The sequence below is a fragment of the Aspergillus pseudonomiae genome, assembly GCF_009193645.1.
Source record: "Aspergillus pseudonomiae strain CBS 119388 unplaced genomic scaffold BDV37scaffold_144, whole genome shotgun sequence".
NCBI classification, from domain to species: domain Eukaryota; kingdom Fungi; phylum Ascomycota; class Eurotiomycetes; order Eurotiales; family Aspergillaceae; genus Aspergillus; species Aspergillus pseudonomiae.
Window position 1 is genome coordinate 1 of NW_022476136.1, and position 13,925 is coordinate 13,925.

At 44.8% G+C, this 13,925-nt stretch overlaps 4 protein-coding genes across 4 annotated transcripts; all 4 read right to left on the reverse strand.

The window, feature by feature from the left end:
- Window positions 1–1,589: 1,589 nt before the first annotated feature.
- BDV37DRAFT_289169 (uncharacterized protein) lies at window positions 1,590–2,061 on the reverse strand (the record flags this gene model as incomplete). The annotated part of the gene is made up of 2 exons (XM_032088400.1): window positions 1,590–1,870; window positions 1,944–2,061. The coding sequence occupies 2 exons, from the start codon at window positions 2,059–2,061 to the stop codon at window positions 1,590–1,592; spliced, it is 399 nt and encodes a 132-aa protein (XP_031935031.1).
- Window positions 2,062–6,046: 3,985 nt separating this feature from the next.
- On the reverse strand, window positions 6,047–7,101 carry BDV37DRAFT_289170 (uncharacterized protein; the record flags this gene model as incomplete). The annotated part of the gene is made up of 5 exons (XM_032088401.1): window positions 6,047–6,063; window positions 6,116–6,368; window positions 6,423–6,511; window positions 6,566–6,609; window positions 6,662–7,101. The coding sequence occupies 5 exons, from the start codon at window positions 7,099–7,101 to the stop codon at window positions 6,047–6,049; spliced, it is 843 nt and encodes a 280-aa protein (XP_031935032.1).
- Window positions 7,102–7,833: 732 nt separating this feature from the next.
- BDV37DRAFT_291702 (metallophosphoesterase family protein) lies at window positions 7,834–9,286 on the reverse strand (the record flags this gene model as incomplete). Its single annotated transcript, XM_032089009.1, has 4 exons — window positions 7,834–8,190; window positions 8,265–8,554; window positions 8,640–9,100; window positions 9,172–9,286. The coding sequence occupies 4 exons, from the start codon at window positions 9,284–9,286 to the stop codon at window positions 7,875–7,877; spliced, it is 1,182 nt and encodes a 393-aa protein (XP_031935033.1). The 3' UTR covers window positions 7,834–7,874.
- Window positions 9,287–10,958: 1,672 nt separating this feature from the next.
- On the reverse strand, window positions 10,959–12,140 carry BDV37DRAFT_276701 (Metallo-peptidase family M12-domain-containing protein; the record flags this gene model as incomplete). The annotated part of the gene is made up of 2 exons (XM_032085606.1): window positions 10,959–11,446; window positions 11,699–12,140. 2 exons carry the CDS (start codon window positions 12,138–12,140, stop codon window positions 10,959–10,961), a joined length of 930 nt encoding a protein of 309 aa, XP_031935034.1.
- Window positions 12,141–13,925: the final 1,785 nt, after the last annotated feature.

The window sequence follows — 13,925 nt, forward strand, 5'->3', positions numbered from 1 at the left end:
CCAACACACAGGCCGTGCTTGATGGGCAGCCAGCAATGACGCTCGGACAGGCAACCCCCGGAGTACCAGTGGGCGCAATGTGTGTTTAAAACTCGATGATTCACGGAATTCTGTAATTCACATTAGTTAACGCACTCGCCGCGTTCTTTCATTGATGCTGGAGCTAAGAGATCCATCGTTGGAAAGCTTTAACTGATTGAGCGGTAATCAACTCAGAATTCACTAGATCAGACAGTGTCTTCGGCGGGCGCGGGCGCGGGGACAGAAGCCCGGCCCTGTCTCCACTAGTTGATTGCGACCCCATTCCGTACCGCAAACTCAGAGGGCGATCCTAACCATCTAGTAAAGCTTGTATACAGAATTAAGGAGAGAAATGGAAGTTTTAGATTTGTGAGTTTCGTTTGTATATTCTACCCTTTTACCTAGTAACGGGGCCGCTAGTTCTCCCAGGTATTAAATAGTCATTTTATTAGCCTCATGCATTGAGGTATTTTAGTATAATCTTTCTGTGACGTACTTTGGTGTAAAGTATACTGGTGAAATACTGTAATTGCCACAGGGTGAATAGTAAGCAGGTAACTGCACGGCCTGTCCACAGCCCAGCATGACCAGAGACCCTCGTGTGCATACTGTGTGGTTCTTGCGATTTGATTCCAACAGTAGGAAAACCCCATTCTACCCATCACCCCATAACTACCGGTAGTACATATGTTCATTTAGCTGATAATCTTCGTAGCGTATCTCATCTTGATGTTTTTGGATCTCTCTCTCCTGTTGAACCAAAACACAAGGGCATGTAAAAGGAGCTCAAACAATCACCATATACTGAGCCTATTATTCCAAATTGCTTGCGGACCATACATCGTTTATTCACCAATAGTATTCAGTGCAAGTCACAGAAGCTGAGGCATGAGAATAAAAGGCACTAGTCTCCGGATTAGCTCTAGAGGGTGCTATGTTATGGAGATATACTGTACGTCTCTGTTACACCCACGACAGAAACCGTTTTTATATCGTTCAGGATCCTCCAATCGAGATAGAGAACACCCGAATATCCAGTATGGTAGAATGCTCGCGCATATGCCTGAAATATAAATTAGCAGTTGAAATAAATATGTATATCTTGCATACATGTGTTGATATCAGCGCAGTAGCCATCAAAGAACTTAGAAGACCATTGTCTCTCTCCTATATTCCAACAGACAACCTTGTCTACGAGTGCTTGCCTAATCAAGTGAACAAAGATACTGTATAAAGAGATGTTGGGAGGGTTGGCTTCATAAACCTTTAAAGAGCACATTTCATAACTCACAATACTTTCGGAAACTATAGGTTAAAAGCGCTTTAAGAGGAACTAAACGTATAAATTTTTATCATGCTTACAATTATAGCCGAGAAAAAGCAACCTGACTTAGTATTTAATGTTGGGTTAATGTGTAAACAAAACTAGGTCAAGTGCACTCCAACTCGTACTTATATTTGGCATTTTAGGTTTCACCACAAGGAGTACGGATGATTCTCATCCTCCCCTCAAGTTTGCATTCAGCTTCATAGACCAGAGGACCCGAAACTAAAAACATAAAGAGCAATCACTTCGTCTGAGATACAAGCAACTGCAGATCTGTAAGAGCGAAATCGAGAGATGAGGCTTTTCGCATCCTCTTCACTAGAATATTCACATCCTCTTCCTTCCCAGACCGCAGGATACTGATTATATACGCGGAGATACGTCGGTAGTTGTCAGCATCTTTCTGAGCAACCCGCAGGGTTAATTTTCGTCGCTTGTCTGTAAAAGGCTCGAACGAACACTCAGACTTCGACACAGCGCATGCCTCGCAGGGGGGCGGGCCACTACACTTCCAAACGTGAGCTATATTTAAAAAGCACAGTCAGCGCATTAAAGCGAATACAAACCTTCACTCTCTTTTGTTGACACGACGTACAAGCGAAGCTCCGCCGCTTTGACTTCCTTTCGATGCGGAGAATAGGGGCATGTGGCCTTTGAAAACCACGGCATACTGCAGGCAGCAGTGTTCTGGGCTTGACTGCGAGATCTGTCATCATTGACGTCTGTGCTAGTGCTAGTTGTCTGCAATGAAGGCAAGAGATTCAGATGTTGTTGAAGATAAATAAGGGTATTATAATTTACAAAAACAAGAATTCCACGTTTCCTATAAGAGACTCCCCCTTGTCTTCGCTTAGCTATCCGTGTTTACTACTCTTTGAGTGTCAGTCACTAATTATGTATGTTTGCTCAGACAAACTAATATTAGGGGTAGGCCTACTCAGAACATAAGAAAGTATATGTGGCTTTACAAATTCATTCCGTTTCTGCTCCTGTTTTAGTAACAGCGCAATTCTTAGATATGGATTCCCTTCCATCATGGAATGATATCCCCCTTGCATTGGAGTTAGTATCTCATGCCTATTCCGTCGTACTGAGATTCATACCTAGATGAAAGTAACAGTCATATGTTTAATCCTGAACGTTTCGTAAAAGTGTTATTTGCCTATGGGGGCAAAGGCAGCCGAAACCAGTCACTACGACACTACAAGTGACTTGGTAGTATCATTGTAGTCTATTGGTATCGAAGGAGGCATACAGACTACCATGATACTACCACGGAATCCCAAAGGACTACCCAAAGGAAGGAATTACAGAATATATAAGGACACTCATTCATGTACTTAGTTTAGTTATTCGTGATCAATTATCATAAGTTACTTGATAGCTACATTCAAGATTGTACCACCTCAACTAGTTCGCACTATCTAAAAATTCAGTATACGTACTTAATTGGCCCGACTTTTTGACCTTGGACTGTAATCGCATCGCATCGTTACTTGTTGTTATCACCGTCGGACCCTTGGTCAATCTTTCGTCGTTGATCACTAGTGGATTCTAGTCATCGAGGTAAGTCGCACCTAACCAAGATAGCTAACTGGTTGCAGGGTCCTTGGACGAATACTCGGGAGTAACATATGATTAGAGAATAAAGTTAACGTAGTAACTTCTACCGATGCGAAGCAATCAATGCCAAGGCGACAACAGGTATTGCCATTCAATGTGGGTCCCACGGGAATGGAAATAATATCGGAAATCTTGTCTGGACACTCAATCCAATTAGTTAAACATTGATGACATATGATGATCACCTTCTGGCCCATTATTATTGACGAATTTTTGTGGGGGAAGGGGGAGAGGAAAGGACGCCTAGTGCCTGAACACAGAAAAAAGGTAAAGATCCGGCCGGCCAGTGAAATCCACTGAACTTCTGGCCAATCACATAAATATTCACATCGATAAGTCTATAAATTAATTGGTGTCGACTAATGGTCGGCAAACGCTGCTGGCCTTCCAACGTATCTCCTTGATCGACGGTCCCGGCACATTGTTGGTGCGAAAATCCGGGGCGGGGTAGTGAGAGCCACGGTACAAGCCAGCCCGTTTGTGGAGTCGCTGATTTTCGCTCGGCGATCACTGTCACTTGGTCTATGTCCTGTGCTGACGGCCTTACGTCTGTGGGCACTCGCCCTTCTCCCCCAGTTGACCTTGATACCTAAGCCCCTGCATGCCGGCTATCCTCCAGCCTCGTACCATTGATCTGCCATACACACGGTTTTCCCAGGCTTGGTACTAGGAAAGCGAACGACCTAGGGAATAATCAAATAGAGGTCATTGGGGACGTATGATCTTGTCTGTCGTTACTCAAGAACATAACCTTGCCTGTAAGACTCCATTTAAGTGTATTATACAAAGTTGGAAAGGTACGCTAGGCAAGGGCCTGTAACAGGCTACATGTTGAAAGTCGCAGGTTAGATTCACCGGCTTGCAAAGGCAACACTGACCAACGAAATCAATGTAAAAGCCATGTGTAACAATTTGCCCAGAGCATGGAATCTTCCAAGGTTGAACTTCGGTGTATGCGCAGAGCGACCATAAGGAGTTGGGATACCAAGCTGACTCCACAGAGGAGCACACACACACTCCACAATAGTGGGTCTCTTCAATATGAGCGCTACTCATTGGCACTGTAAGGGAGACATCGCACCCGCCCAAATACTGGGGTTGAACCATGCGTCACTCAATGTAGCCAAAGGGTGCGTTTTGACTCGTCAGCACATACCTTGCAAGTAAGGAGGCTCCAGTCCAAAATAGGTTTTGATGACAGGGAAGAAACAATGTGCCAAAGTTAGCAGCTAAGGATCAACTTTGCATTGCTAGACTTCGCTTTCATAGTAATAGAGTTACCAATAGGAATTTTCACAATATTGATCGGCTGGCCTCAAATCTGGTTTGGTTTTACTGTTGAGTTGGTGTGCATACTTGTCAACCGTAAAAATACCGCTATCTACGGTTTCGGCCTAGCCGCCTGCCTATCTACGGAGGCGAATTCTTCGTCTTTTGTGGTATATGGCCAAATCGTTCGTTCAAAAGATGAAATTATCGCGGTGAATGACACCCTGGTTACTCTGCAGATTTAAGTGACTTAAATTGTGGAGAGATTATGTTACAAAAAAGAACAACCATTGTAGAGCAGCCGAGCTGTCATATGAAAGTAGGTGTCTAGCGCATTGCTACAACTCATATTTGCTCAAATACAACCCCCTGCTCAATTAAATGCTTTTTTCCTTTCAAAGGGGGGAGAAATTAGAAAAGAAAAAGAAAGAAAGATACGTCTGCATATAATCACGCACGACTCCGCTGGTTTTCCCTACCACCCGTTGGGCTATATACTTTGGCTGCTAGTTAGAATAAATAGCATATGATAATCTTTTCCATAATTGTATCCTCTGCATGAATCACGGTACTAGCTTTTGACACCCTTAGAATGTAAATTTGCAGCCCAATGCACTATCGAGAACGCACGCGTAATGTGTAATCTCCCCATAGGGAGAACCTGCGGGTAACTAACTGGTGGATGGCAATAGCAAGTAACGTGAAGAAAATAAGGTTTTCTGACGGTGATTCAATACCCAACTACTGTATTTGTGTATCAGGGGATATCACACTTTCCTTTATATACTGCATTGCACCGACTACTCCGCGATTCTCGTACGGACGTCAGAAACTTCGCTTCTATCAGGGGTAAAAGCTTGGCTCAATAATTCTCACATTCGCTACATTAGGTCGCAGATGAGTCAACGGTGCGCCCTTGGTGACCGGGAATTCGGCCTGGAATTCGCACATTCCACTCACCATGATCCACGCCTAGCTAATGGGCGCCACTCTGATGGCCTGTTCATTGAAGCACTCATAGACTTCCTCGACCGGGTGAGTCCTAATCCAGCCCTCTGGACCGACACGAATCTAAATTATACACCATGACGGTTCCTTTCAGATTCTAATATTTTCGCTCCATTGATATACAACAACAAACCGAGTCATTCGCCACGTACACAACTTACAGAATACCGGCCGAGATTGGATGGAGGGAGCAGTAGCAATGTCCTATTTGAACCCATCGATGATCATGAATACAGCCAACTGCTTAAGTGGGAACGTATGATCCTATTGATAGTGGCTATACCTTCATAGTAGTCAGGAAGCTTGTCGCTTTGATCTGCGTGTAAAAGTTCTCGATAGTAGTCCAGGGAGGTCTTAGGGACTACGTTATCACGCAGTGTGTCCTGTAGAGATACTAGGGACATGCACTAAAACAGAAAGGCTGAGCAGAGCAGACCCATTTGTAGCAATACGTAGTGATAGTGCGTTCATACAACTGGATATTCTGTCTTTCATATGACCTTTAGCGACCTACCTCAGAGCAGGGAACACCAGTCCTAAGCACAGTAGTGACTCTCCTCGGACACTATGACATTCAGTGTAGAGCTCTTCGAACACAATAATCCATGGCGCTGTGCAGAAGATGATGAATAATGAACAGCTTAATTATAAGCCATTGGTAGGCATAAAGTTGGATAACTCCAAATGTATTTCAGCCGAGATATGCCTGAAAAGGTGTATAGGACCCAAAGCTATCAGTACAGGGCTTAGAAAAGGTAAGACAAATTTAATTAAAGAAAACAGAAGTAATGTGACAAGTTAATTGATGCCGGCGGCTACTCGACATTAGTTTTCGCACATACGGGTGCGAACAGTGGGTGAGCTTACTTACAGCGATGACGTTTTTATGGGTAAGAGGAACACCCTTTGGTAAGCCGTTAGATCCGGAGGTGTACACGATACAGCAGAGATCTTCAGGAGATGGCGGGACAGGTTCCACCAGATTCTGTTCACCCAGCATCCGGAGATCCTCGAAGCTGATAAGTTTGATGTCCGCGTACTCAGTCTTCAGCCTTTTCAGGTCTGCCTGCTCGGGTGCCAGGTGCGAGTTCCAGATGATATGCTTGATCGACTTAACGTCCTGGAGTACATTTGTCGCTGAGGGAATGATATTGGGATCTCAGAACATGGCAACGCTGGATGTTTGGACGAGGGAGTGCTTTAACCCATCCTCTCCGAGTGAATCATAGGCGGTAACAATAGTCAACGACTGGGATGCAGCCCCTGCTCAGAATTAGTATGTGGAACACCAAAGCGCGCAAGACAATTGTAACGAACCGTGTGACATGGCCAGCCAGTTTTCACTAATAATACATGTCGGTCTATTGACCAATGAACGAACAACATTGGTACTGAGTCAAACAACTCACTCACCTTGTTGCACCGTAAAGATGGATTTTGTTTCCCGGCTCGAGTTCAAGCTTCTTCAGGCCTGCACCAAGCTGGAGAGCCATTTGCTCATACTCGACGAAGCTCTTGTAGCTATAAGGGCTCATCTCAAAGTATGTCCACTTCTTGTCGACCTCATTTTCGACGCCATCAATGACCACCTTGACCGTCTTGTTCTCCTCGTGAGTCTTGATCAAGCGGCGACTTGCGACAGCCTTTGTGTTACCGAACACGCGCGCAGAACGGCGGAAGACATCGTAGGTTGTTTCGACACCCACCGCAGGTATCAGAATGAGTCCATCCTTTGCCGCTGGCAGCCGACGGGGGATAGTCTCTCCCGGCACCGCCTCAACGCCAGGGACCTCCACTGAAAAGGGGGCTTTCTTGGAAATGCGCGGTTGAAGATGAGCGTTTTGTAGATTCATCTTGGCGGCGAATTACGAGAATACAGGGGTATAGATACAAAGAGAGAGAAATTGGGAGGAGATGGTAACTATCTTTTAGTAATTAGTTGGCCGATTACCGAGGAAGAAGATCTGAGGTGTTCGCCGTCGGACGAAAACCGTGCGAATAACAGGAACCGACGGGTCGCTCCAGAGTGGCAGAACTGAAAACAACAACCTACAGGGAATATTAGGTCGTTGGTACGACTGTACATGTGGACGATGGGAATCGATCGTAATCTCCAGAAAATGAAATCATCAACCCCAGGCTCCCTTGGGGTGATTACCACTACAATATCGCCACGGGACATAAAATAATGATTCATCATCTGGAATGTGAGCTGGATCAATTCGAGCTCTTGATGACGTAAATGGACTAAACTGGCGGTAACCAACCAGAGCTGCGATGTAACACTGCATTTGAAATTTGAAACCACCGAACAGTCAAAGTAGAGATTAAACCCTTGGGCAAGGATCCGCCTGTGTTCATTCGTGACTACATCCACTTACATTTGCGGAAAGAGGTTCTTGGCAGTTGACTTGGGCAATCCACAATTAAGCATTCTACTCAAGGCATATCTGAGTCCGCCAGTGTTACATACTCTTCCATTCCCTCCAACTCACCGCCAGTATAACCCCAGACTTTACCGTCTCCTCTCGATACCTAGCTAGCGCGTTCATATGGTTTATAATAATTTACTTTATGGATGAGAATAAAAGGTAAATCACAGAACTGGAGCTTATATCACCTGAAGTCACAACAACCATGACAAAAGATTTATAACTATCAATATCAGCGCTATCGCAGCGGACTTTGAGGCTTGACTCTCCTCTGTGTACGGATAATGCCCATAGGTCGAATTGAGGGTGACCTGTTTGCTTGCGGTCCCATCTTCTACTCGAACCCAGGTTTGCACAGATGTTTCGGTGATTGGCTCGTGCAGGAAAACCTGCCGTCCACCACGTGGCCAGTTACCATAGCCTCCATACCCTGTTCGTCGCCCAAAGCACATATTCAATTCATTTCCTGTCAGGTTCATACCAGGTAGTTGACGGTTCCAATTAAAGCACCTATTAAGAATTACGTAATGATCAGCGACGAAGGGCGTCAAAAGGAGAGGGCAAGCATGAAAACGTGTTCATACCAGTCGTTTCCGTGATCATGACCGCTGAATGTTGCAATCAAGCCTTGAGTACTCAGCAATATCTGCATAAAAGCAATGTCTTGCCCCATATAATCCCGTTCTGTCCCAAAATACCCTTGGTGCTTGACCGGTACATCATCATTTATACCTTGTTCAGTATGGTCATCGACCCCGACATCCTGGAACGCACGCATAGCATAAGTAGGAATATGGAAGAATGCAAGTGAGGGTATGGTTTTATTGTATTTCACGGTGAGTGCTGAGTGGGTTTTCCCGAACCATTCAGTTACCTTCACGCGTCAGTCTGCATCTATCGAAGCTTGGCCCCTTCTTCCTCGTCCTCTAGTTCTTCTTCTGTGATCAGAACAGACCTACCGACGGGTGGATCCAGTTTGGACGCATTCTAGGATTATTCACCATCTCGGAACACGTATTGCCGCCTCTCGTATCAAAGAACCATAAGATAACCGCTGGTGTCTCTGCTGCCATGTCATAAGGCCATACGAGAAGATAATAATTTGTGAATCCTGCGGAAGAGTTGAAAACCATTCTTTGTGTAAGGCTGTTTTTGTACTGTTCATCCCTGTCGAAAACGTTCTGTGGACAGAGGTTGTCATCACTGTCGTGGTTCCCGTACGTAGATGCCCAGTGCACATCATGTTGGAGCAGTGGAGTTACAAGGCGGTCCACGTATAAACTAGAATTGGAGGAATCAGTTGCTCCGCCGGTTATTAAATCACCATTAAGAACAACAAGTTGGGGCCTCTCAGCAGATATTATTTTTTCCATAACACCAGCTGTACGAGCATCATTTTCAGAGCCCCCTGAGTCCTGGGCTGTTGCAGTTGAGTCATTTGTTAAAACCATACTATCTCAAGCAAACCATAATCCATAACGCAGTGCTTACCTTCGCCGTAGTGCAGATCTGAGAAGATTGAAATCTTAAACGTGCCCTCTTCAGCGAATCGCAGCACTTGGCTATTGTTGCCGATTTTGGTGCTTGATTTCTGGATGGAGCTCATCCTGCTGAAGAAACAGTCCAAACTAGTTACCAGCTCACTGTTCAACCTTTAACAGATCAAACGTGAAAGCGATATGACAAAAATGCAAGAGCATGAACGGGGAGGCGGAAATTTCGGGTGAATACACCGGCAATTGCGTCATCCAGGTCCTCCGAGTACTAGGTTCTATCTTGCATAGCCGTAATACAGGTTTTTTTTTGGTATTCCAGTGAAGGTTTATTCTGAACCATAGATTAATTGTTCCGATGATGGAGAAGTTTTGCGTTTTGCATCCGTCCAAAAGCCACCTCCATTCATTAGACATGATTTGTCGCGATAAAATCCGAAGATGGTATTGACCCATTTGAAGCTTTTTATAATCGGGGCATGCTATTAATGATAAGCTGAGAAGACCTGAAGAGCCGTGATATGTTATGTAGTAAGGATACCTATATGCGGAATCGCATATGCACAATGCCTTTCTAGGACAATCAAACACCGAGCCATTCTAGCCATTAAATTCTGATATATAACATCATCCTAGCTTGTGATGAACCACAGATTTATTATCAGTAGCTGACACCCTGAGCTCAATGTGTTAAGAACACTGTAATATTATGGGTAAGTAGCCACATTGCGGGGGAAAATTCAAGCCTGATTTTAGGTGAGTTTTCATTAGCAAAGGGCAAATGGCACGATCTAGGTTCCCCGTCTATTACCATCAGCAAGTGCCATAAGCCTTCCGAGGACATCCGTGTAACAATCGGAAATAGGCTTTCATAGAACCAGAGCTTTTATAGCAGAGCATTCTTGCATATGATACCCTTCATATTATCCCTATACCATCAACCCTACGCTCATTGACGTGAATTAATTGCGATATCTGGTAGAATGGGTGGTATTGCAATAGTTCTAAGACCCCGCCTACGGAGAATGGATATCTTCCCCATGCAACCTTGTCCTTCAGGTGCCAACAGATACCAACAGCCGTTCATTAACATCTACTTACCGGAATCGCCAAACACGATGACCAAACTTATGATTAAAAGAAAAACAAAACCTACCATCTTTGGCTTAAGGACCGATATTCTTCCCACTGGAGTCTCTTAGGTGGCCACACTGCACAGGACCGAGTGAAGCTCGCAGATAGGATCCTAGTATCTATGGATGTAGCCCTAAACAATGATAAATTTACCAATATTTAGCATATGCCAACTAGTCACCCCATCAGTCTCTGTCGTCTTTTGAGTCTCACCAACCATCTAAAACACCTAAATTCGAGACAATAAAACATGGTATCAAGATGCTCAGGCCTACGGTGAGTCCGATAAGGCGCCTAGGCGGACTAACACTTAAGCTTCCAGTGTCATCTGCGACTATGACAGTCACATCTTCAGCAAGGCAATCAGACCGAGTCACATTGTGACCCAGAGCTGTGCATATATTCCCGATTGAGCAGGGGGAGAACTCATCCACCTGATTAGTAAACGTAGATGTCATAATGTATCTCCGGCCTGCGTCACACATTGCCTCAGAATACGGGCAGCATGCCAACGACGTGGCTTGGGCTGACTGACATTCGTATGAATCGCAATCATGCACTGCTCCAAGAATGTGTCCTGCCTCATGACTATGAAGGAAAAAATCAGCACCATGAATGCAGGCTTACCAATCACGAAAGACGGGTCCGTGCTTACGCGAAAACTGGCCATTCCACGCCTGTACGGGCCACGACATTAGCTCCCGTGCCACAGTGTTGGTCAAAATTCGTATTGCATAGCTGTGCCATCCAAGCTAGCCCTATCCCTGCCCCAGAACAACCTGTCATCAAGGTCCAGAAGGCGTGGTTATCTCTCCGTGAGGCGCGCCAACGGGAGAATAAATCCAGTCTATGGGAAAGGCTTCCATTACTGCATGGAATGTTCCAAGTCCTTGGATCCGGTGTCAGGTCCTGGCATCTCTCGCCGACTACTAAAGCCCCTAGACTAAGGGTTATGTTGAACGAGCTTTCGAAAACTTCCGAGGCACTGTTTATCATTCTGATGACGTTATGTATCACGGCATCCGTGGAATCGAACGAGGCTGTGTAGGAGCAATCTGTCGCAATTCCTACTGAAGCCACCATCCTCGAATTTGGGCATCCAGTAGTGTTGCTAATTGTCCTTCTCAAATCCCATTGGTCTGGGTATTGCTCTTGCCCGCTAGACATCAGCTGATATTGGGCTTCTCTAGCGGGAAAAGACGGACAATACATATCTGTCTCAGATATGTTAATTGCTGAATACAGGTCAAAATGCTGGGTCTCTGTCTTGTGCCCGGATAAACTGATATCTGATCGTTGCGGTGCTAAGTTAGGATGTTGATATAATCTAGAATCGAGGTCGACAACCATGCGATTGTCTGTGGTGTGCAGCAAACTGGGCTTGGGCTCACGTGTGTTGTTCATCTCGGCGGGCCGTATTTGAATGTCGTAGATAGATTTTTGTTTGCTATAAGTACCCTCAAATAACGGGTCAGGGCCGTCTTTTCTTATACAGATTCTGGCCCAGCCAACCTTATCCCAGCATTTGCCAGTCCCTTGGACCCAAACTGACCCTTTAAATGCCATTACGGCAGATCGCTCCATGTTTCTGCAAACTCCGATGCAGTTGCCATTATCCACATAGCTTAACTGAGTGTTATCTGCGATAATATTATCGTTTGGCTCCAAAGTGAATTTAAGCCACCGATGTTCATTTGAAAGACGGAGACCAAGACTAAATCGAGATAGATGATCCACCCGCTGAAGGGGTGTATAGATTTCAGCTTCTTCAATGTGTATCTCAGATTCACTAGTTTTGCATGTACTCGATGCAGCCGCGTAGTTTAGTCTCATACTGTTAATTAGAAGTATACACGTAAGCAAAACCGAGATAGAATATAAATGGAGAGCCATAGTGAAAGCCGGCATTTTCAGGTAATGATCAATATATGGTGGAGAGCCTATGGCCTAGTTTTAAAGGCACTAGAATGCTGTGGAAGGGTGACATAGCAGGAGTCTTATGTTGGATGAAACATCTATCGTGGCAATGGGTGGCAACTCTACTACAGTGAATCTACATCATCATCGTGCGTGGTTCTATATTCAACTGGAACGGGCACTATGGAATATAGAGGTATTGCCATACATGTACCACGGTATATATATGTATTGTACCAATACATCGGTTGCCGTTAAATGCTTCATCCATCTCTATTTTTTCCTGTCTTTGTGTTTTAGTCGAAAGTTGTAGTATGTCTTATTGGTGAGCTTTCTTCCCCCGTCATTTAGGAACATACATTTTCGATCCTGTGTGGTATGTCTCTCAGATCATATCGTCTGCTCATGACGTTATTAACTTCCAGTAGGTTTGTTGTGAGATCACAATGTACCCAGTCAAAACAAGGTTCGAAATATCCACGGGAAGTATAAACCCGGTTGTCGAAAGTTTATTGATATTACGAAATGCGAGGCTGCTGCACCAACCCCATACTATTCATGGTTGGCACCGACGCTAAGATGCGGAAGGATTGGCTTGGACGTTGATCTAGGGCGCAGTCGTGGCTGTGTGCAATTTACTTTGTCTTGTACCAATAGATACTTGTCGGCAGGTCGTTCGAAAGTATAGTAATTTCGTTACTTACGTCTGGCTGTCCTTCCGGCAATAATTCATTGGGCATAACCACGTCGGTCCAGATCTCATTGGGGAAATAGATCGTATCATTATCACGTCGGGGACTTTGAGAATGCATCATCTGTACAAACTCTTCAAAACTGACTGGACTTTTGAGGTTCTATGGACCAAGCGATCTGGTGAAGTCCAATGAATTTGCTAAGCAGTGAAACTAGAAGTATATAGTGAGGCTTCTTACATGGTATCTCCCCAAACGAGCTTTGGTGGATTCAGTGAGGCAGAAATAGGTCTTGAGAGCAAATGCTTTTCATTGACTCTTGTTATTGTAAATAATTGAGATTTGTAGACAACGATAGATACTGCAGAAGACTAGGACACTAATCCGTTGCCTACCCAACTAGAATGTTCCTCGATGGGTAGACCTGAATAAACAGAAATAAGTTGGTGTTTCCCTAAGCCAACATCACAGACTGTTACAGTAAGGCCACATTCGGACTTTTACTTATTGCCAGTGAAATATAGACGGATAATATCTAAAACCACGGAACTAAAGGGTCGATGACAAGCACATCTTCTTGGCATCGACTGACTCATTAGAACTTGCTCCCTCCGGTGATTACAGACCTATCTTGGCAGCTGGGCTTCTACATATGTGTCCCAAAGCATGCCCTTGAGCTAGCTCAAACAATAGATGGTCGTGATCCAAAATGACGTTCGGCTAGCATCAATATATCTTCTTGGCAAAGTAAAGCGATTTGGATCAGCACTAAATCGTGGTAATCCTTCTCAGACGTCATGGTAGTGTTGCCTATGGGACCGGTCTTCTATAATCCAAGACTACTGACCATGGACTCCACGCCAACCACGAGGTGTACAACCGCACACTATCTCACTGTACCGTCTAGTCAAAACCACCCCAGACTACCGAATTAACTGACCTTGGCAGAGAGAGCATTGCAGTTCACGTATATTTCCATGGTCTTTACACGCCGGGATTTGAACTGTCA